A 23,992-nucleotide genomic window follows, 5' to 3' on the forward strand; every position below is an offset into this window, starting at 1 on the left:
TTGCAAAATACCTAAAGATATATATGGCTTTGGAATTTCCAGAGTCAATTTTCTTCTGCTGGTCCTTACCAGATCAGCTATATTTACTACCTAAAATCATGTTTAATAGCATAATTTCTATTTACTGCTAAAAATCCCTAAAAATTGTAGCTTTTTTAAAAATGTAAGATAGCCCCCTTCTACCCTGTATCATTGGCTTTATTTCATAGGTTGTACAGCTGCGCAAAGGAATAGATAATCTCCACTCACATCCCCAACACAGACCCCAACCCCAACCCCAAAGACACAGGCTCAGCTCAGGAGAAAGTCATCTGAGAACAGAATCTCGCCCTCAGAAGCTTCCTTCTTTGGCAGAAACCCACCTGTGCATGACGTGGCATCTCTGGTCGGGTGGAAAGGCTCAGGCCCATTCTTTGCCAGGTACCCATCCATACAGTAGCATTCGAAACTTCCGTAAGTGTTCACACACCGTCCTCCTTGTCTGCACAGGCCGGAAACCTCACACTCATCTATGTCTTGAGACCCAAATATAAGAAGGGAGAGAAAAACAGAAAAAGGAAAAAACAGGGGCAGGGGGCATTGTGACTGCCATTTCTCATATTCTCAATCTACCCTTACAAAAATGGATGCATTTGTCTACAATGGTATCATTGATTTTATTTTATTCTTCAAAGGTTCTTTTCATATGTCCTTTACACCGACAGTACTAAAAGGTGTTCCATAAATGCTTGTCGATGTGTTCTGGAAATACACTAAAACCAACCACCATAACCAACTCTCTGCCACCAACAAAAGGAACCCAAAAAAAGCATGCTGAAAAACATCCAATTACTACAAAATAAGGATGGCCTCTACCTCATACTAAAATACCTGGAGTAGAACTCCAAATATAAAACAATTTAAACCAGAGTGAAAAATGCTTTCCAGCTCATGAGCATAGGATGGTGAGGCAGGTCGTCAGAGGAAAATTCAGAAGGGTCTCACCAATTTTACCAAGATTCCAAGAGCTTAAAACAGGCTTCAAGAGGAAAAAGACATGGCCCTTGGCAGACTTCTCCTCTTGACTGCCAGAAGTATCAGGTATAGAGGTAAAAACCACATGGTAATTCAGACACTGAAGAGGAAACCTCTCTGCCAGCTGGCAGTTTTTTCCCCAAGAAATGGCTTAGGAAAACAAAACTAAAAACTTTAGGAATTCCATCAGACACATGTACACACACACACACACACACACACACTCACACTCCTATTTCACCCAGAGGAAAAAAATACCTTAAGTGAAATGGGACTTTTCCCAGGACACTTGTAAGAACCCAGGCGGGGGGTGGGGACCAAGGGAATAGCAGGACTGAAGAAAACCTGGTTCTTAACCAGCTCTGGGATTTTAAAGGCCAGTAATTTTGAAAGGGCCACTATAAAGTGGCCAATATTCTATTTTGCCAGATAAAGAGTTGTTTTGTTTTGTTTTCCAAAAACTACTAAAGCCATAATTTCATAAAAGAAGAAAGAAAGTAATATCAGAACCCTTTAAAATTTGTTTAATTATGACTTTATTAAAATTCACTATATTCTCCCTTTTGTTTGGTTTTTGGTCTTGGACCAATGAACTCCTCATCACTCACTGATCATTGTTTGAGAGCCAGAAATTCATTTAATTGCTGAAAGAGTCCATACAAGCTACCAATTCTGATCAGCCTATATCTTTAATGTATCAGACTTATGGGAAAATCTGGAAGACTGTCTCCAAAGATGGCGGCCATTCCCCTCTCTTTCTTGGGGATTCAAGAGTGGAATCCATTTCCCCTCCCCTTGGGTTGTCTTGAGACTTGTTTTGGACAATAGAATGCAGAAGTTAACACTATACCTGCTCTGAACCTAACAGTAGAGACAAGTGACAGCTTCCTCTTTCCATCTGTTGGAATCCAGTGGCCATGCTGTAAGGAAATCCAAGCCATCATGCTTAGGAGAGAGGCCAGAGGATGCCCTACAAATGAGATACCATGTGAAGAGAGAGGCCACATGGAAATCTAAGGTGGCCTGATAGTCAGCATCAAGCCCCTAGAATGTGAGAGAAGCCCTCTATTAACTACCAGCCCAGTCCAGCCACCAGCTGAACATTTCCACATGAGTGACAGAACCACCCAGCCATGGAATTGTGAGTAATAATAAATTGTTGTTTCAAGCCATTAAAAGGAAGTGTGGGGAGGGGAGATGGAGAGCACAAATTACGCAGTAATAGATGACCAAAACACTCTTCACATATGAAGAGATACAGAAGTCCAAATGAGATTAATAAAGATACTATAATCAGGGTGCCTGGCTGGCTCAGTTGTAACAGCATGTGACTCTTGACCTCAGGGTTGTGAGTTCAAGTCCCATGTTACATGCAGAGATTACTTAAAAATAAAATCTTAAAAAAAAAAAAAAAAAAAAGGAGGGGTGCCTGGGTAGCTCAGTCAGTTGAGCATCTGACTCTTGATTTCAGCTCAGGTCGTGATCCCAGGGTTGTGGGATCAAGCCCCAAGTGTGGCTCTGCACTGAGCATAGAGCCTGCTTGGGATTCTCTTTCTCTGCCTCTACCCCTTTCCCCAACTCATGATTTCTTTGTCTCTCTAAAAAAAAAAAAAAAAAAAGATACCACAATCAATGAAAAAAGAGGGGAGCTTCTGAAAAAAAAATGAGATCTTGGAAATTAAAAACAAAATATGAATGCCAAAAATAAAAACCCAATAGAGGCATTGAATAACAGGTTGATCACTGCTGAGAAATAAACTTGCAAATTCCAACTTGAAGAATTCTCCAAAAACACAGAAAAATAGATTATAACGGGGGTGCCTGGGTGGCTCAGTTGATTAAGCATCTGACTTAAGCTCAGGTCATGATATTGCAGTTCATGAGTTCAAGCCCTGCATTGGGCTCTGTGCTGACAGCTCAGAGCCTGGAGCCTGCTAAGGATTCTGTGTCTCCCTCTCTCTCTCCACGCCACCTCCTCCTTCTCTCTCTCTCTCTCTCTCTCTCTCTCAAAAATAAAAATAAAAACATTTTTTAAAGAAAGAAAGAAAAAGAAATTATATGAGACAGTAGCTATAGGACAATAAATAAGGACAGATCCAAAATATTCAGTATCCATTTAAGAGAAATTGCGGAAGGGAATGGTGCTGATGTATAAGAATTAATATCAAAGGGAAAATTTCCTCTGCTTAAGTATTCACATCCAAACAGCCTTTTGAGGTGACAGGCATGAATGTTGAAAATGAAAGTCATTCTGAATTTCATGGAATAAAAGAAAAATCTATAAAGGAAGAGAGAATGGAATGGTAATCTATGAGGAAAAGAAAACAATCTGACCTAGGACTTCTTGTCTGAAAACCAGATAATAATAGAGTAATATTTATAGAATTCTAAGGAAAAGGGAACAAGACATTATACTATATTTAAGCCAAGGAGTGACATTTCAGAACATGAAGGATCTCAGAAATTATACTATTGGCATTTCTTTTCTGAAAAAGACTTTGAAAAGTATTCAAGCCAGTGAAAAACATCAGAATAAATACTGTGAAGAAAGGGGAAAACATAATTTAAAAAAACAAACAACTTCTATCAACAAAGAGTGGTAAGAAATGAAACCAGTGAAAACTCAGTTAATTGTTAATAACAGAATCATGGAATTTGGGGTAATAGTTACCAAAGGATTCTTAAAATGTAAATAGTATGAAATAAAATCAATCTCAATCCATCACAAACTTTAGAGATGATTTCAACACTCCAGGATCCAGCATGTGTTCCTAGAATTGGAGCTATCATTTCAGCTTATCAAGATCTTGTATTCCAAGTAGGAGTATGTTTGTAAAATGTATACATATACCTATGACACAGAAATCATCTTCCAGCCTGCCCACCTACCCCAGACTCCTCAAAAGACAGAGAGAATAAATGGATTTTTCAGTAGACTTCTAAAAATCGGCAGTACAAGTACTACAGGGCAAAAATGTGGCTAAGTAGTGAGGGTATGGAAAAGACTTAAGAGTTTCTACATACTAATCAATTCTGTATGAGTCACTACGGTCATTAATCAGTTTGCTTTGTGTACAGTCATTCAACAGCCTAATAACAATGATTGTTATAATGAATGCTAATAGCAATGACCTCTGCATATCAACTTGCACATGCCAGGTACTGTTCTAAACACTTCATTATTTATTACTAATTATTTTTCATCTTACTTAATCCTTACAATGGACGCTATTAGTATCCCCACTTTACAGATGAGGTAAGTGAAGCATAGAGTGGGTAAGTAACTGGACTGAAGTCACACAGGTTAAGGAGTCAAAACACTAGAGTTTGAAACCAGGTGTCTGGCTCCAGGACCATACTAGCCACACTGTGTCTCCCATTGCAATTGGTTTGTACCATTATCCAATCAATAATTCTATCTTGTCCACAGACATTGTCAAAGATATCAGCTGCCTTAATGAAGTCCACAAGTATCTACCATCTGTCCCTGAAATTAGTTTGACATGATTTTGACTCTTAATGACCTCTTAATGTTCACAAACCATCCCTTTTCTAATCCACTCTAGAATCTTAGCTGGATAAACATGTTAAGCTCATTAGAATAATTTCTCCATGTAGAAACGGGAACCCTCTTGCACTGTTGGTGGGAATGCAAACTGGCGGAGCCACTCTGGAAAACGGTGTGGAGGTTCCTCAAAAAATTAAAAATAGACCTACCCTATGACCCAGCAACAGCACTGCTAGGAATTTACCCAAGGGATACAGGAGTACTGATGCATAGGGGCACTTGTGCCCCAATGTTTATAGCAGCATTTTCAACAATAGCCAAATTATGGAAAGAGCCTACATGTCCATCAACTGATGAATGGATAAAGAAATTGTGGCTTATATATACAATGGAATACTACTTGGCAATGAGAAAGAATGAAATATGGCCTTTTGTAGCAATGTGGATGGAACTGGAGAGTGTTATGCTAAGTGAAGTAAGTCATACAGAGAAAGACAGATACCGTATGTTTTCACTCTTATGTGGATCCTGAGAAACTTAACAGAAGACCATGGGGGAGGGGAAGGGGGAAAAAAAGTTAGAGAGGGAGGGAGGCAAACCATAAGAGACTCTTGAAAACTGAGAATAAACTGAGGGTTGATGGGGGTGGGAGGGAGGGGAAAGTGGGTGATGGGCAGTGAGGAGGGCACCTGTTGGGATGAGCACTGGGTATTATATGGAAACCAATTTGACAATAAATTTCATATTAAAAAAATAAATAAAAATAAAATAAAGAATAATTTCTCCATGTGGTGGATTCCATGGGCCTCCAAGGTTATACCATGTTTGCTTGTGAAGAAAAAACATTCTGAGCAAGTGAGCAACCTTATCAACGTACTTAACTAATCAAGGGAGGAAATTTTTCCTTGTCCCATTGTATATACAGGATTATTTAACTTCATCCACAGCCAGGACAATTCCTTGCCAGAAAGTAGCAAAACTAAGCAGGACAAACTGACCTGGTCCTAGGGCCCTGGCATTCTATATTTAATCCTTTCAACCAATAGCCTGTGTTCGAAAGTCAGACTCAGGTTTGAGAACTGATTTTGCTACTTACTAGATGGACTAAGGTCTGTTCCTTAACCTTTCTAAACACTTTTGTAAAATGAAGCTAATTAGTTCCTCAGTACGTGTGAGCTAATGTATGAATGGGCCTTGCCTTTCTACTGACTCAGTTCTCCCTGGAGCATAAGCCACCCCATCAGAACCCTCACCAAACCCTGAATGTGACCATGAGCAATGCTCACACACACATATACACACTCTCATGGGTTTCTTGGCTGCGGTCTGAGGAGTGGCCACATGGCTTGTTCCACTAGATTTGAATGCTCTAGAACAGAATCAAAAGATCCATCTGGAGGGCCCTTAGGTAGAAAAGGAGTATCATAGAGGCAAGAGTTTAGCTTTGGCAAGAGTGCCAGAGAGGCAAGTCTGTGAATCCCCCGTTAAACACAAGCTCTGAGGCACATGGGTGGCTCAGTCGCTTAAGCATCCAACTTTGGCTCAGGTCATGATTTCACACTGCGTGAGTTTGAGCCCTGCATTGGGCTCTGTGCTAACAGCTTGAAGCCTGAAGTCTGCTTCGGATTCTGTGTCTCCCTCTCTCTCTGCTCTTCCCGTGCTCGTTCTCTTTCTCTCTCTCTCTCTCTCTTTCTCTCTCTCTCTCTCTCAAAAATTAAAAAAAAAAAACAAAAAAAAAAAAACCAAAAAACAACACACACACAAGCCTTTGCCTGCAGAAGCCTTTAAAATCTGAAGACTTAGAATGAACTCCATGAGGAAAAATGCACTGAAGAACTTTCACATTCATGAAATGCTCTCACAGCCTGCTTTTCTCCACATCAACAACTAACAACTAGTTCCTTCCAACTCCATGAAGGTAAGACAAAAATTACTTCCCCACATTCTGGAAAGTAATTGTTTTCTTCCTGCCATTTTCCCTCCTCAAATGTGAAGTTCAGCTCAAAGCCTACATCTTAAGAAACCATGTTTAGAGAGACACAAATACTCATGTAAAACCAAGATTATTAAGGGTGCCTGGGTGACTCAATTGGTTAAGCATCTGACTCTTGATTTTGGCTCAGGTCACGATCTCGCGGTTTGTGAGTTCGAGCCCCACCTCGGGCTTTGCACTTGACGGTGCAGAGACTGCTTGGGATTCTCTTTCTCTCCTCTCTCCCTGCGATTCCCCCTACTTGTGCATGCATTTTCCCCTCTCTCTCAAAATAAATAAACTTGAAAAAAAATTTTAATGGAAAAAAAGAGCTGTTGCCTCTGAGTTAATATTAGATGACTTTTTTCTTTCTCCTTTATGTTTTTATATAACTGCTTGACTATTCTATATGAATATGTGATTTTTTTAATAAATGGAAAAAAACAAAACTATATTCCTCTTTTTTTTAAAGCTATATTCCTTCTTATGGGGAAAAACATACTGGCTTATCCTTTTTTTTTTTTTTAATTTTACAGAGTATGAGCAGGGGAGAGGGACAGAGAGAGGGGGAGAAAGAGAGAGAGAGAGAGAGAGAGAGAGAGAGAGAGAGAGAGAGAGAATCTTAAGCAGGCTCCATGGCCAGCATAGAGCCCAACATGGGGCTTGATCCCATGACCCTGGGATCATGACCTGAGCCAAAATCAAGAGTTGGACGCTCAACTAACTGAGCCAGCAAGTTGCCCCTGCTCTGTCTTGTTTTAGGAGAAACAATCACTACAATCAAAACTAAATTCACCTCTACTCTCTTCCAGAGTTCCATCCTAGGGTAACAGCTCCATCCTTCTTGACACAACTTTTGTTAATGTAATAGCTGAATAAATGAAGAACCATTTCCAACATCATGCTCAGAGAGGCACTGATCATGAACAAACAGCCTGAACTCAAAGGGCTACCCATTTCCTTCACAATCTTGCCAATATCAATAGTTTGCTTAGGAAAACCTACTTTATAGATGCTCCAAAGCTCCTGTCCCAATTACTCTTCCCAAAAACTTTAAACGAGTGGAGCAAAAAAGAACCATGTGTGCATATTTTACTACATTCAACAGGGCCTTGGGAAAGGACATGGGATACCCATATTCTGGGGCTTGAGCGAGCAAGAGGCAAGAGTGAAGTGAGGGGGATGCTCAGCTGTGGGGGGAGCTCAGGTATGCCCCCTCACTCCCAAAGAGAAAACATGGTGCCTTAGTCAAGGCCTCTAGCATTTAAGGAACGGAGCTTTGGTTTAATTATCTTTTGATTCAGAACCTTTTGCCTCTCTCTCTCCTTCCTAGGAGCAGGGGCCTGAAGCTATCACCTACCACTACTAGGAGACCTCAGCAGGAGTCAGGGGGATTCCACAGGGAAGGCAGGCAAGGAGCCAACGGTTATGAGCAGCGCTCTGGGAAGTGGGCAGCAATAGTCCCCCAGTGCACTTTTCCTTAGGTTTATCTTTTCTTGCTTCTTCCTTCTTTCAGAGTCGTGAAACATAATACTTTAGTAATGAAACCAAGCTAAAACAAAGGATTAGGATTTGGGGAGGGGCACCTGGGTGGCTTAGTCAGTTGAGCCTCCTTCTGACTTCCAGCTCATGTCATGATCTCATGGCTTGTGAGTTCAAGCTCCTCGTTGGGCTCTGTGCTGACAGCTCAGAGCCTGGAGCCTGCTTCAGATTCTGTGTCCCTTTCTCGCTGTGCCCCTCCCCCTGCTCATGCGCCCTCTGTCTCTCTCTCGCTCTCTCTCAAATAAAAACATTAAAAAAATTTTTTTAAAACACATAAAAAGTATTTGGGGAGCAAAATCCCATTTGGAGACAGCACCAGGAGAAACCTCAGGACAGCTGCAAGCTTATTGAGCAATACCCCACATAGAGCCAGCAGAGTCTCGCGGGACTACGCATTTGTGCCTGAGGCCACAGCAGGCGGCTCCAGGACCTGAAACAACAGGGCAGCTGAGAAGCTTGTGGGCAAAGGCTCACACAGAAAATAGGCTCCTGACCTGGGAGAGAAACCAAAAGACTTGTCCTGGCGGAGGTAGGGATTTACCTCTTAGAATGAAGGGGTTTACTTTACCATAGGCAGACCTATGTGAAACAGGCTTTGAGCAGAAGGTTCCAGGAACTGCTGGAATAGCAAGGCATTCACTCCCTCTAGGTTTTTTTTTCCCCCTTCCCTTTTCCCATTTCGCAGTCAAGGCTGAAATGCTATCGCATTTCTCCAGAAGAAATGGTATCAGTCCCATGATACTGTGGGAAATGAGCTGACAAGAAAGAAGGCTGTGGCTGCCATCAGAGTCAAGATGGATTCCCAAGATGTGGGCAATTCAAAGGTTCAGGGAAGACAGTTTGCAGTTTGCAGCAGCCCTGATAGGGCCCTGCCTCTCTGGAGTTGTGCTGGCAGGGACATGACAGTGCCCGCATATTCCCTCATCAATTTCATTTCTCTGGACTTACTGTCAGGTCACCCGAGCCAAACCACCCTCCCACTGGAGGTGCCACACAGCCTCTTCCCCTGCAAAGTTTCCATGTTCCCCAGAAGTTGTTTGGGGACAGCCCTGGGGACCAAAACATCTGCAGGTTCTCTGTAACTAGAACCCCTACAACTCATTCCTCACCTCTCTCTGGTGACATCCAAAGAGGCCTACCTGCAACCAGCTCCTAAAATTGGCTTAACCTCTGCAAAGTACAATAAACACCGGGTCACAGGAGTTCTCAGAATTCAGGAATTAGGATCCATATCCTGTGATTCCAGACAAACACCAGATAACTGCTGATGCCCCCAAAACTGGCTAAGCCTCTGCCCCAGATAAAGTCCACTGACATTTCTGTGGCAACTGTGACTCTTTTTTTTTTTTAATGTTTATTTATTTTGAGAGAGAGAATGAGCAGGAGAGGGGGCAGAGAGAGAGGAGAGAGAGAGAATCCCAAGCAGGCTCTGCACTGTCAGCACAGAGCCCAGATATAAGGGCTCGAACTCATGAACCATGAGATCAAGACCTGAGCTGAAATCAAGAGTCAGATGCTCAACTGACTGAGCCACTCAGGGGCGCCCCTCCCCCCTTTTTAAGTGGCAACTGTGCTTCTGATACAAACTCAGTATCATTGACAAAAGTCATCCACCAGCTTTTACAAAGTCATAACTGGAGACTTCAAAAGGAAAGGTCATAAAAATGACTGCCAATGGATATGGGGCTTCTTTTGAGATGATGGACATATTCTAAAATTAGATAGTGGTGATAATCGCACAACTTTGTGAATATACGAAAAACCACTGAACTGTATACTTCAAAAGGGTGAATTTGATGGTATGTGAATTATATCTCATTTTTTAAAAATTTTTTTTAACGTTTATTTTTGAGACAGAGAGAGACACAGCATGAACAGGGGAGGGGCAGAGAGAGAGGGAGACACAGAATCTGAAACAGGCTCCAGGCTCTGAGCTGTCAGCACAGAGACTGACGCGGGGCTTGAACTCATGGACCGTGAGATCATGACCTGAAGTCGGACGCTTAACCGACCGAGCCACCCAGGCACCCCTATCTCATTTAAAAAAAAAAAAAAAAAAGAAAGATCACTAAATAATTACAAGAAGTAGAATAGAAGCAGAGCCTAGATTAGGATTTTGTTCCAGAAAGACTGGTTCTTATTAGGCTGACATCTACTTGGCCCCTGCATAAAATATTTCTTTCTTCTTCTTCTTTCCTTCTTCTTATTGTTTTAAAGTCAAATGCATCCTTGGGAACTATAGTCTTCTACACAGTTATAAAAGTTTTTCCTGGCAAACTCCCACAGCCTTGAAAGCACAATTTCCAGTATCATGTCCTCCAGAAAGTTCCCTGATCCCTTCCCCGCTTTCAAGATAAGAGCCCCAGTGGATTCCAGATTCCAGAAAGTAACCTTTGCTTACCTACAACTAACACTTTCTAATGAAATTAATGGTCTGCCATCACCTCCCGCTGGCACAGCCATGGCACACAGGCCGTGCATGAGAAATGTGTATTGAATGAGCTGAACATAACATCATCATCTTGTAAGGTTTTTTTAAAAAAAAATTGATATATTTTTTAATGTATCTAATTTAATTTTGCAGCACTGCACTCTGGCAATCATGTAGCAAGTGGTCTGCTACCTAAAACAACAATGTATCCCAAAATGTTTTCTCTAAGGGAATGTGGTTCATTGACGCCAAGAATAAATCAAATGTGCTACCCTTTGGGGGATTTTGACCTTGGTACAGGTCAAGAAGGAGAATGAATCAGAGCATCAGGATCTGTGCTTCCTGGTGGGTAAGGAGATAAAACATGTTCTCCTCCCCCTTCCTTTTCTCTGAAAATCTTTAAATATCACAAAGCTTTTAAGCAGAGTCATTAAGTCTATGCAAAACCATCTTAGAACCAGGAGTCTTTTCCTGACTTTCCTCTTCCTTACTGTTCATAGATTTTGTTAGAAAACCAAAGACCTATAGTGTCATACATGCTGTGAAATAGAGTCTGGCTAACAGAGGGCCCATTGAAAATTAGGATTTTGCTGACCCACTGTATTCAACCAACATATGCCCAAAGCTTCAAAACTGAGATCCAAAAAGTTGCACGCCTCACATCTCATTCCCCATCTCTAACAGGGCTGTGCGCTGATCTCCCAGAAGCCAACATCTGAATGCCCACCCCCGGGGCCCACAGTGTGCACAGTGGTGAGTGCCAGCGTCACCCCAAGAACACCCCACCTGCAGATGGCATACCATCTCTAAGAGTACCGTTCAAATGTACAGAACAAGAAAAAGAATACTATACTCAACTCCCATAGACCCGCTCCCTCAAGATTCAACATTTACATTTTGTCATTTAAGATTCCTTATAGATCCTAATAACAGCAGATAATACTGTTCCTAGATATTTCAGCATGCATCTCCCAAAATAGGAATATTATCCCAAACTGGGGTGCCTGGCTGGGTGGCTCAGTCCCAGTTAAGCGTCCAACTCTTGATTTTGGCTCAGGTCATGATCTCACAGTTGTGGGATTGAGCCCCGAAACGGGCCCTGCAAGGGGCGTGGAGCTTGCTTGGGATTTTCTCCCTCTCTCTCTCTCTCTCTGTCTCTCTCTGTCCCTCCCCCACTCACTCTCTCAAAAATAAACATTAAAAAAATAATAAAATTAAGAATATCTCAAATATCACAGCTAACAAAATTAACAAGAATTCCCTAATATTAACTAATACTCAGTCCACATCCAAATTTCCCTCATGGAACTTTTTTTTTTTTTTACTATCTAGTTTTTTTTTTTATTTTTTTTTAATGTTTATTTATTTTTGAGACAGAGAGAGAGCGAGACAGAACATGAGCGGTGGAGAGGCAGAGAGAGAGAGGGAGACATAGAATGAGAAGCTGGCTCCAGGCTCCAAGCTGTCAGCACGGAGCCCAACACGGGGGCCTGAACCCACAAACCACAAGATCACGACGTGAGCCAAAATCAGATGTTCAACCAACTGAGCCACTTAGGCACCCTGCTCATGGACCTTCTAAACAAAGGAGGGTTCCTCCCTTAAATCACACCCTGTCCCAGCCAAACCACCTCCCTCCTCCCCACCGCAGATACTGTCCCGCCATCACCAGGATGCCATCCCTGCAGCCCCCTTCTTGAGTACCTGTGCAAAAGGTGCCATCATTGGGAATGAATGTTTTGTTGTTATTCGTGGCTCGATATCCTTCTAGGCAAACGCAATAAAAGCCTCCGAGCGTGTTGTGGCAAGATGTGTGGTTTCCACAGACCACAGTGGCTCCAAACTGGCACTCATTTTTATCTGTTGATACATTGAAATAACACACAGAAAGGGCTATCAATCCATACCATGTTCAACAACCCAGACTGTTCTGCTGTGCTACAGACTCAGGAGTTGCTATTGCATTGACAACGTCTCAGTGGTCTATCCCCCAGCCTCTTTTCTTTTCACCAGGCCTCTCACATGATAGGGCACGGGCCCCTTGGAGCGTGCACGAGGTGTATACAAAACCACAAGAGAAACCCAACATCTTAATCTGATCATTCATCTTTTTTGAAGACTGGGCGAAGGGGATTCTTTTTCAACTTCTCCGTATTTAAAAAGATTTTATCATAGGCCTGGGGAAACGAATCCACAGCATCCCATTTTTCCAGCTCCACCAACCATTCTCTTGCTTTTTTCATGAAAGGCAGAATAGGACGATTTTGCATCCAGTGATTAACCGGAAAATTCGTTACTTCTGAGTTACCAGGAAACACAATGGAATTAGTGCTTAAGCCTCATCCGGGAGCAGGGCTAATAACAGCTCCTGCTAATCGTCAATGACCCATGTGAATAATATTAGTCACCCAGTGAGAAGGAGCTGAAAGAGAGGAGCTTGATGAGCCCACAGAAGCCTGCCCTGAATATTTTTAATTCGATAATTTGACAGGGATGTAAAATGAAAGTAAACCTCCCTCCTGTCTCTGTTCCGTAGCTCAGGAGTCAACAAACGTTTTCGGTGAAGGACCCATCATCAGTCTCTGCTTCCATGCTTTTGGAACACGAGAGCAGCCACCACAATAAGTAAACAGATGAGCAATGTTGTGTTCTAATAAAACTCTATTTACAAAAACAGGCAGCAGCCAAATTTGGCCTGCAGGCCAGACTTTTGCTGACTCTGCCCTGGACTCTACCATCAGAACTCCTGTGACCAGTTTCTTATTCATTCTTTCAGAGCTGATCTATCCAGCTAGTTTTGTTTTGTCTTGGGGGGAGCAGGGGAGGTCATCAACTTCTTCGGATTGTTATTTGGTGTTTCACTACAGCACTGGTTCCTTCAAAGCACTTCAATCACGTCTCACAATTGCATTCAACTCCTGCCAACTCAAAAGTACCCTCCCCAAAATCCAGTGTTCCTTTTTTTTTTCTTCCCCCTCATTTTCCTTATAGGCATTATCTTTTTGGAAATGTAACTGAACATGGAACACAGTTCATTGTCAAAACCGTCTACGGTGAAATCTGCACAGAACGGTAGAGAAACAGAACCCTCAAGTCACAGCCAGGCCAAGTTTCCAGCCCAGCTTATGAGCACTGCACCGGGCTTTCAGACCCAAAATGCCCTTTGCTATTGTTTCTGACACTCGTCTCCCCTGCAGATTTCCCCAGCAGGGACACTGGGTTTGTAGAGAATTCTAAATTTCTTGGGTCCCCTGACTTAACACCAGGTTACAGCAGGCCTGGCAGACACGTATTCATGCTACGGTGTGGTCTCAGCAGGCCAAGTACTGGGATACGCAGGGTCCAGTGTCTGAGAGCGAGTGTCACATGAATTAATAAAGCCCCTTCATCCCATTAGGAGAAGCTTCTACTCAGAAGTCAAAGAAGAATCGAGAGTGGGGTGGCTTACATGGGAGGGGGACTGTATTACGGGAAGGAACAGAAAAAGCTTGTCCATGCCGGATTTCAACCTCATTTCCAAGCCCCTGCCAGCCATCTGCCAGAGGAGAGGGGTGGGGGAAATGCGTCAGGAGCCTCAGACTGCAAGGCAGCCACGATTCTCCGGACAGAATCCTAAAGAAAGAGGGTCAAAGGTGACACCATTCCAGTCTTCAGGAATGGGCAGTGATGTGTGACTGTGAAAGCATGTTATCTTTGAAGTAGAATATGACTTTTGGAACTCAGAATTATTATTTTTCTTTAGGTAGAAAAAACCCAAAGATATCACAACAAGTTTGTATACACTGTCAGTGCACAACTATCAATATTTGTACTGCACGTAATAAGGTTCCTGGGAGAAAACTGTGTTCTCCCAACATTCACTATTATAAATATGCTGTGAGGTTCTCCCTCTCTCTGAGTTGGGCTTGAACCTGGATATTGCCCAACTCTCATGGCATAGTGGACACCATGAAGCAAAAAATAATCTTAGACACTTCTAGACTAAAGGTCTTTGTATTCCTTTAAGACACCCAAGACCCCAAAGGGCTACAACTATAAAAAATCTGGAGGATGGATTCTGGTAGTCATAAGACTCTAAGCAACAGTATTTCACCAATTAGCCAAGAAGTCCAATAGGCAATTGTATTTTGCTTTTCCTCAGGGTACTAATACTCATCGTTTTCACCAAAACAACCAGGAGAAATTTAGGAATACAACATTCATTCAAGTTAAGTTAAACTCAAGACTTGAAACATTTCAAATTTGTGTTAGGTCAGAGAGTTGCCAGAGATTCAAGTTCAACAACCCTCTAACATTGAAAGATACGTCCTTGGAAATGCTAAAGAAAGGGGTTCGGGGAAACACTAAAGGAAAGGAGTATTATAACAGACAAAACTTCTTGTAAGAAAAACACGTGAACAAAACAACGTTTTCCCCACAAGGAAGTAATAAGCTCTTTAATACTAGAGAATCTTATTAGTTGATTCAACTTTTCATCTTGACCCGGGATTCAGAACTTACCAACGCAGTGAGTCCTCCCATTGCCCACAAATCCGTACTTGCAAATACACATCTTCATCCCTTCTGTTTGCTTGCAGGTAGCATGTTTGTGGCAAGTGGCACAGACATCTAAACCTGAATCATAAATTGTATATTTCAGGAAAAGAAAACTTCCACATTTTTTTTGAGACACAGAGACAGAGCATGGGTGGGGGAGGGACAGAGAGAGGGAGACACAGAATCCGAAGCAGACTCCAGGCTCTGGGCTGTCAGAGACCCACATGAGGCTCGAACCCATGAGCCGTGAGATCATGACCTGAGCAGAAGTCGGACGTTTATCCGACTGAGCCACCCAGGTGCCCCAGGAAAAGAAAACTTCAGTCCTATTTTGGGTAGTAGACATTTACAATGAAAAACCAAAATTTGAATTGCAAAATTATAAAAGATAGATCTGATCCCATCCTTAAAAACCTGCAACAAAACAGCTACTCACTGACCACAGAGTAAAGTGCAAATATCTCTACCTGGCAATCAAAGCTCTTAACAGTCCAACTCTAAGCTAATCCCTCCAAGCCTCACTGTTTCCAAACCCAAACCACACACAGTATTCTCTAGGCAGGAGGCCAACGACCCCTTTTTCCCACCCATGCTAGCCACTGTCCTACTTCATGCTGTAGTCACGGTTTGCCCTTCAACTAGAATGCCTATCCCACCTTCTCTCTCCAGCTTGCACCCATTCCTGTTTCAAGACACCCCTTAAACATCACATTCTCCCTGGGGTCTTCCCCATTCCTCCGTTCTTGGGGAAAATTAAATGTATCTTCCTCTGTGCTCCACTAACCCTTGTAAATTCCCACATCCACCATGTAAATTTGTTATTATACACTGTTCCAGCTCTGTCTTCCCAGCTGCATTTTATTAATGAGCTTCTCCTCAAGGACAGGGATTATGTCATTTGCCCACATATCATCATGGCACAGTATAAAAACATTCAATATACTTTTATTGACCAAATGGATAAAGGAACCTGTAATCCTACTTGCTACAACTCAAAGAGCAAGTGGAAGGCAGAAGAACTCATCTATTACCCTATCATTTTTTCTTTTAGGGAAAAAAATGAATGTGTTTAAAATGTCATTGAGGGGCACCTGGGTGGTTCAGTCGGTTAAGAGTCAAACTCTTGATTTTGGCTCAGGTCATGATCTCACAGTTCGTGAGTTCGAGCCCCACGTGTGGCTCCGTGCTGTCAGTGCAGACCCTGTTTGGGATCCTATCTCTCCTCACCTCTCTCTCTGCCCCTCCCTCACTCTTGCTCTCTCTCTCAAAATAAATAAACTTAGAAAAAAAGTGCCATTGAGATAATAGCCAGGTCCCAGCCAGATGACCAGATCCCAATTACTCACATAGGCAGCAAAAATGTGTGAGGCTAACACACACACACACACACGCACGCACGCACGCACACAAATCTACCAGACCGTGATCCATATATGCCCCAAGATCAAGAATTTCTACCTGAGGCTATGTGGGATATCACGTTGTCCTCAGAGTGTCTGTAATTTCAGGAGTGGCCTAATGAGGACAGTCTTTGAGCATGAAATTCCACCTTAGCCTTGGCCCCATTACCACCCAGCTAATAAAGACTTAGCCCTCAGGTTGCTCTAAGCAACTGAGACAGGGAGATTTCCAAGGACAGACAATCCCTGACTTACGATGGTTCAGCTTACAACTTTTCAGCTTTACAATGGAGCAAAAGTGATACACATTCAGTAGAAAACACACTTTGAATTTTTATCTTTCCCCAGGCCAGTGATACGCAGGGACCCTCTGTCATGATGTTGGGCAGTGACAGCCAGCTGTGGCTCCCAGTCAGCCGAGCACTCAGAAAGGTAAACAACCCATATGCTCAGGAACCATTCTGCACCCACACGGCCATGCTGTTTATCATTTTCAGTATGGTATTCAATAAATTACATGAGGTATTCAACATTTCAGTATAAAATAGTTAAGTGATTTTGCCCAACTGTAGGCAAACTTGTTTTGGGCGAGTTTACGGTAGGCATGGCTAAGCTACAATGTTTGATAGGTTAGGAGTATGAAATGCATTTTTGACTTAGGAGATTTTCAAGTTAGGATGTAATCCAATCATAAATTCAGGAAGATCTGTACTGCTCATTAACCATGCCTGCTTTTTCTTTTAAAACAAATATAACACAGAAATGAGACAAACCACTGCTTATCACTAAGGGATATGAAATTAACCACGGAATATTTACAAAATGTGTTATATCCCAGACCATTACAAAAAAATGCAACAAGGTGCAAAAAAAGGTAGAGATTGTAGAGGACATTCTATCTGACTACCATGTAACCATGTGATAAGACTACAAAATAAAACAAAAGATGAGTGTCCCCCCTAAAAAACCTACTTGGGAACTGCAGAACAGTCTCTTAAAAAATTCTCAGGACTAAGAGGATAGCAAAATTGAATGTTTAATACTAGATATAAGAAGGTATTTACTGCAGAAACTTTTGGGTTTTTCATGGTTTGGTACTTTCAAAGAGAGAAAGAAAGCAGCCAGCCAGGAAACACACACACACACACACACACACACACACACACACACACACACACACACACACCCCTTAGAATTTTAATGCAAGAAATTCAGGGGGAAAATAAATTCCTAAAAGAAAATAGAGGTTTATCTGGGGAGAGGGTGAGGAAGTAGTAAAGAAGAAATCAGGGGCGCCTGGCTGGCTTAGTCAGTGGAACATGCAACTCTTGATCTCAGAGTTGTGGGTTCAAGCCCCACAATGGGTTTAGAGATTACTGAAAAATAAGATTTTTTAAAAAAGAAAGAAAAAAACTATATTCAAATTCATTGGGATAAAAAAAAATAAAACCTTTCCCCAAAGTCAGTGCATCATAAAGACTGGTAGTCGTAACTCAGTGAAATTGGGGAGAGGAAAAAAGCATATGCAAACACACAACATTAGGAATAAAAAAGAGCTTGTAAGAAAATACACATAAAAGTTTTTTTATTACAGGGGTACCTGGGTGGCTCAGTAAGTTGGGCATCCGACCTTGGCTCAGGTCATGACCTTGTAGTTCGTGAGTTCAAGACCCACGCCAGGCTCACTGCTGGCAGCGCAGAGCCTGCTTTGGATCCTCTGTCCCCCTGCTCTGCCCTTCTCTCACTCATTCTCTCTCTCTCTCTCTCTCTTTTTAAAATAAACATTTTTTTAAAAGGTTTTTCTATTACAAATGACTTTCCAATTGAACACTGCAGATTTAATACATTCTCAAAGCCACCCCCCCACACACACACCGAATGACATCTAGGACCAGAAAGGCATAAACTTTGGCAGACAAGATGATGGCAAATGAGGATGTCAACAATATTTCATAAGATGGAAGAGATGGGGGCGCCTGGGTGGCGCAGTCGGTTAAGCGTCCGACTTCAGCCAGGTCACGATCTCGCGGTCCGTGAGTTCGAGCCCCGCGTCAGGCTCTGGGCTGATGGCTCGGAGCCTGGAGCCTGTTTCCCATTCTGTGTCTCCCTCTCTCTCTGCCCCTCCCCCGTTCATGCTCTGTCTCTCTCTGTCCCAAAAATAAATAAAAAACGTTGAAAAAAAAAATTAAAAAAAAAAAAAAAGATGGAAGAGATGGACGTACAGGAATGTCCTGAGAAGAGGAACTAAGAGCTGACCCCAAAAGGCTCAGGAATTGGGGCCACTGAGCACTTTAGAAGGGAGGAGTAAGGGACAGGCTCAATGTGAAGGAACTAGGCGTAAATACGGATAAGGAGTATGGGATACCCAGTTGCCCTCGCTAACCCTGGAATAGAACAGAGTTGTACAACCTGGAGAAATGGACCAGAGAGGCTCCGGATTATAGGGGCAACAGGCAGAGCTGAAGTGAGAATGCATCCCCATACCTAAATGTCCATCAGGTAAATATATGTAACCATTTTAACATATAACATTTTTAAACAGTGCTGTAGGACACTGTCAATTCATAACCACACGCAACCAAAATTCTGGAAATCCTTTTGAAAAAATGGATCCTGGTCAAGTCCACAAATCCACTGTGATCAACCATATAATGATGAACATTCTTCTGTGTATGTATTGTGCAATAACAGAAATAAATACCATATTAATGAAACCAACAACAAAATGACAAAATGTCTGAGTTGTTTTCTTATATGGAATATTTGTCTTTATAAACATGGAAGCATTTTTATACATCCAGTTCCAGAAACTTGTATCAGATAGAAAAGGATTATTTCATTCAATCCTTGATTGAATCTAATAAACACACACAAAAAAATTAAGAAATAAAGTAGTGCCACCCACTCAGATAAATTAAAGGAAGTCCAGTCTGAATTAGTGAAGGACAGAATGTAAAGTTTTTTAAATAAATTGAATTAAGTTCAAGTTCATTCAATAAACAGAACCAGACAAAATAAGGCCTTATAAGCAGGCAGTCAGATAGGGGTGGGGGGGTGGGGGGGCAGGGGGAAGGAAGCACTGGACCTGAGACTCCAAATTGAATCCTAAATCTAGCTGAGTCTGATTCATTGTATGACCTTTAACAAATCATTGAACCTCTCTGGATCTCAGTTTTTTCTTCTGTAAAACAAGGGCTTTGGGGTTTTCAAATTTTAAAGAGCATTCAAATCACCTGGGGACAGACAATGTTAAACTGCAGGCTCTGATTCAGCTTGTCTGGGTGGGGCTCTATAGTTTGCAGTTCTCACAAGCTCCCAGGGGAACCACATTTTGAGCAGAAGAGTTTAAGTGGGCTCCAAAGTCCTTGCTCCCTCCCTAATCATCTGAGACTTCACCCTTAGTGATGAGGGAACATAAGGCAAGCTGAGGGCAAAGTATAAACTAACAGCATCCCATCCCCCATCCCCTAGGTGGGATGTGTGTGATATTCCTCAGACACTCCTGGCTGGCCAACAACAAAGGAAAGGAAAGAAAACAAATGGTTGACTGAAAAAGACCACAATCCTGCAGGCCAGGAGTCTCCTTCAGTTTACGTTCCTGGAACCCTAATATCAGCCTCATCAAGATGTAAGGGAGTTTAAGTGCTTGCCATGGTAATGTGGGAAACAAAGGCAAATGAAAAATTAAATTCCCTTACTGCCTACAGCCCAATGACAAGTCCTTGAAACAGGCAGAGCGACCTCCCTGTAGGAGCTCAGCTGCCTCAATGATGACACTTTGCTAGGGGCAAAAGAGAACCTTGGCTTAACATTATCCTGACTGCCCCCCCCCCTCCCCAGGATCCTGAGTCTCCTTAAACACATAAAAATTCCTTTGCAAACGTCCTTTATCTTTAACCCCCAAGTATTTGTTGGCAATTATACTCCAAATATGTGGCCCCTGATATGTATCTCAAGTGTCTCATGACTGAGGTTTTACTAAGCAATACTAAATGACGTTTTCCTAACAACAGTTAGCCCCTCAAGGTCCTGGAAACCTTGTTTCCAAAATACCTTAGAGACTTATGCTGTCCCTAACCTCTTCCTAACCTGAAGGTATATAGTCACTCTTCACAACCCCAGTGCAGCTCTTTCTCCCACATATCCTGTCCCCGTAGTTTAATAAAATCACCTTTTTGCACCAAAGATGTCTTCAAGAATTCTTTCTTGGCCGTCGACTCCGAACCCCGACCACCCCAAAACCCCATCATTAGGGTACCTATCTTAATGACCCACTAGGAATAATTTAGCAAAGTATAACCCCAAAAGGACAGTACTTGGCATGTTTGGTTCAATAAATGTCTGTTCCCCATACCAGCAAAGAAGACAACATGTAGAGGCACCTGGGTGGCTCAGTCGATTAAGCATCCAACTTTGGTTCAGGTCATGATCTCAGTTTGTGAGTTCGAGCCCCACATCGGGCTCTGTGCTGACAGCTCAGAGCCTGGAGCCTGCTTCCGATTCTGTGTCTCCCTCTCTCTCTGCCCCTCCCCTGCTCAGGCTCTGTCTCTCTGTGTCTCAAAAAAAAGGAAAAAAAAAAAAAAAGACAAGATGTACACGAGGCTACCAAAGGCTTCTCAGACTACCTGCAGAAGGGAAAGCAGCTTCCAGAGGAAGAAGGACTTCAGCTAAATCTTGTTATTCAGCCATAATTAACCTAGTCTGTAGGGCCTTACACAGCAGCTTCTGAGTTCTAATTGCTTGAGGAACTAAGTAGCCTCTTGGGGGGCGGCGGAAAACAACTTATCCTAAAGAAAGGGGCAGGAAGCACAACTCTAATCCAAGGGCGGGGAGAAAAGACAGTGCGGGGAGGGCCACATCTGAGCACACAACAGTTCCACTGTTCACCAGCCTGTAGCTCAGTTAAGAATCACATAGAGGTGGAGTGACCCCTTCATCCCGATTTTAATACTACAAATCCTATGACCCAGAAAACACCTCATTAAGGTGCAAACCAAGACAGCTGGTCACCCGACCTGGGAGAGCTTGTTAAAACAGAATCCCCAGGTGGGAGGTGGGGAGGCGGGGAACACCAGAATCCCCAGACATTCTCATTCAGTAGGTACGGGGTGGGGCCTGAGAATCTGCATTTCAAGAAGCTCCTGGGTGGAGCTCCTAGTGTGGTCCACCACACTAACAGCACTGCAAGTCTGGTTCAACCTCATGGACTTGGGTCAGAATCCTGGGGAAAGAAAAGGCAACACTGAAGATCTTTCACCACTGATCTTTCATCAGTCTAAACTGATGCACAGCATAGCTGGACAAGGTGACAGAGATATTTCCAAAGAATGGGAATTCTCCAGGCCAACAGAAAGACTACCATGCCTTTGCATGAGGGGAAGGGGGGGGGGGGGGAGGTGTAGGGAGGCAGCTTCACATCCATACCAAGGATGACTTAATTCTGTCATGAAGAGGTGGCCGCCATGCAGTAACCAAGGGCACTCCTACGGAGGTGAGGGACCCCCATCCCCCACCCTAGGGATACCTAGAATTACCGGCAGAGACAATGGGGACTCTAAGGTCTAGACAGACAAAAAGGCTAAGCCCTTTTTGTTACTATTATTGTGCCCCCAGCAAGGACGACCTAGATTCACTTCCCTTCAGCACTCCTTATCAACTAAGCCAGCTAAAATCACATTCAACAGTGAGAGAACGAGACAGCTTTTGGTGTCTCCACCTAAACTGGAGGACTTCTCTCTTGCTCCCTGGTTAGGTGATCTCAGGCAAGTTAAACTGTCAGTCCTCCAGTTTTAATCTGTGAGATGGAACTGTGTCACGAGGATTAAATGAAACATATAAATGCTGTACGAACTCTAAAGCACTAAACAAAGGGCTAATTTACATGAATATTTATGCCTCTTTCCGTTGATGTTGCAATTATTGTTAGAAACAGGTCATGCAAGATGCAGTGCCTGCTATTTGGCACGGTGGTTAAGAGCAGGGGGAAGAGACATTATGCCACTTGCTGGCTGTGTAATCCTTGAGAGGTCTCTGTGCCTCAGTTTCCTATAATTCTGAATGTGAGAATAATAAAAGCCCACCTCATATGGCTGTTGTGAGGAATAAAGAATAAATGAGTTAATAGACATAAAGCAATTAGAATATGTTAGATGCTATTATAACCACCACTCAACAATTCCGTTAATGAATAAATGAAAATAGTGACAGCTAGCCAACTCCCAATTATACTAATGAAGAGGGTGATGGAAAACTGCACTTGTGCAAAAACCCAAAGCAGTATCTTTGTGTGGACAGATGCCTACCTATTCATGGGGTTGATATTCTAGGATCCATAATACCTTAATTTACATAATCACCCCCTCTGTCTTCTCCACATCCTTCCGGCCTTCTGGGTAACACCTGACTCAGACCTTGGAAGTGTTCAGCGTCCTTACCCTTTCAGCCCTGCTCACCACCCCCTCCTCTCCTCTAAGCACCAAGTAGACCAAACCTCAGGATGGAATGGAGGGTGGCAGCCTGAGCAAGACATTCTCGCTCTGTATTTCTTTCTTTTTTTTAAGTTTATTTATTTTGAGAGAGAGAGAGAGAGAGAGAGAGAGAGAGAATCCCAAGCAGGTTCCATGCTATTAGCATAGAGCCCAACATAGGGCTTGAACTCTCGAACCGTGAGATCATGACGTGAGCCAAAATCAAGAGTCTAACACTTAACCAACAGAGCCACCTAGGCGCCCTTGCTCTGCATTTCGATATGCAAGCAACGATTTAAATGAAATAACAGCACATGGGCTCTGACAACACAATGAAGAGATTGTGTCCACTGCCAAGGGAAGAAGGTAGTTTAAAATCCAAATGGAGTGCTTCCATTTAAATCTTAATCTAATCCCCAGCTATTCACAGTCATACCAAACAAATCCACTGCACAAGCTTCATGAGATCCTGTCTCTCAGGATATACTTGTGGCCATATGTGGAAACACTGCAAATGACCTGAGGAAACAAACAAGCTTAAAACTAAAACATCCAGCTAAAACTCTGGAAGAGCATTCCCAAGTCTTCCACATTATGTAAAACTGCTCTTTTTCTTCCTTCCTTTCTTTTTTTTTAATGTTTATTTTTGAGAGTGAAAGACAGAGAGGGAGCAGAGAGAGGGGCAGAGAGAATCTGAAGCAGGCTCCAGGCTCTGAGCTGTCAGCACAGAGCCTGATGTGGGGTTTGAACTCACAAACAGTGGGATCATGACCTGAGCCAAAGTTGGACACTTAGCCGACTGAGCCACCCAGGCACCCCTAAGTTTATTTTATTTATTGAGAGGGAGAGGAGAGAGAAATCAGGGGAAGGGCAGAGATAGAAGGGGAGAAAGAATCCAAAGCAGGCTCTGCACTGTCAGCAGAGAGCCTGATGTGGGGCTTGGACTCATGAACCAAGAAATCATGACCTGAGCCGAAGTCGGAGGAATAACTGACTGAGCCACCCAGGCACCCCAAAATTGCATTGCTCTTAAAGGACTGCATCAAATTCCTGAAATGAATGGAACTTGAGAAACCTCAAATTCTCTCCTTTCCACATCCCCAAAAAAACAAAACAAAACAA

The 23,992-nt window shown here is 42.8% G+C and overlaps 1 protein-coding gene across 8 annotated transcripts in view; it reads right to left on the reverse strand.

The window, feature by feature from the left end:
• SUSD1 (sushi domain containing 1) overlaps positions 1-23,992 on the reverse strand; it is a 249,583-nt gene that overhangs the window by 220,556 nt on the left and 5,035 nt on the right. For all 8 annotated transcript variants that reach the window (XR_008424309.1, XR_008424310.1, XR_008424308.1 and 5 more), the window contains exons 2-4: positions 14,968-15,081; positions 12,172-12,327; positions 363-515 (exon numbers count right to left, since the gene is read on the reverse strand). Coding sequence is in view for 5 of the 8 variants with exons in the window: in XM_019454192.2 (XP_019309737.2) it covers positions 363-515; positions 12,172-12,327; positions 14,968-15,081 (423 nt within the window). In the remaining 3 variants the exon portion in view is untranslated. The remainder of the gene's footprint in view (positions 1-362; positions 516-12,171; positions 12,328-14,967; positions 15,082-23,992) is intronic.

This window comes from Panthera pardus, unplaced genomic scaffold (assembly GCF_024362965.1).
Source record: "Panthera pardus isolate Hobbes unplaced genomic scaffold, ASM2436296v1 HiC_scaffold_20, whole genome shotgun sequence".
NCBI lineage: Eukaryota > Metazoa > Chordata > Mammalia > Carnivora > Felidae > Panthera > Panthera pardus.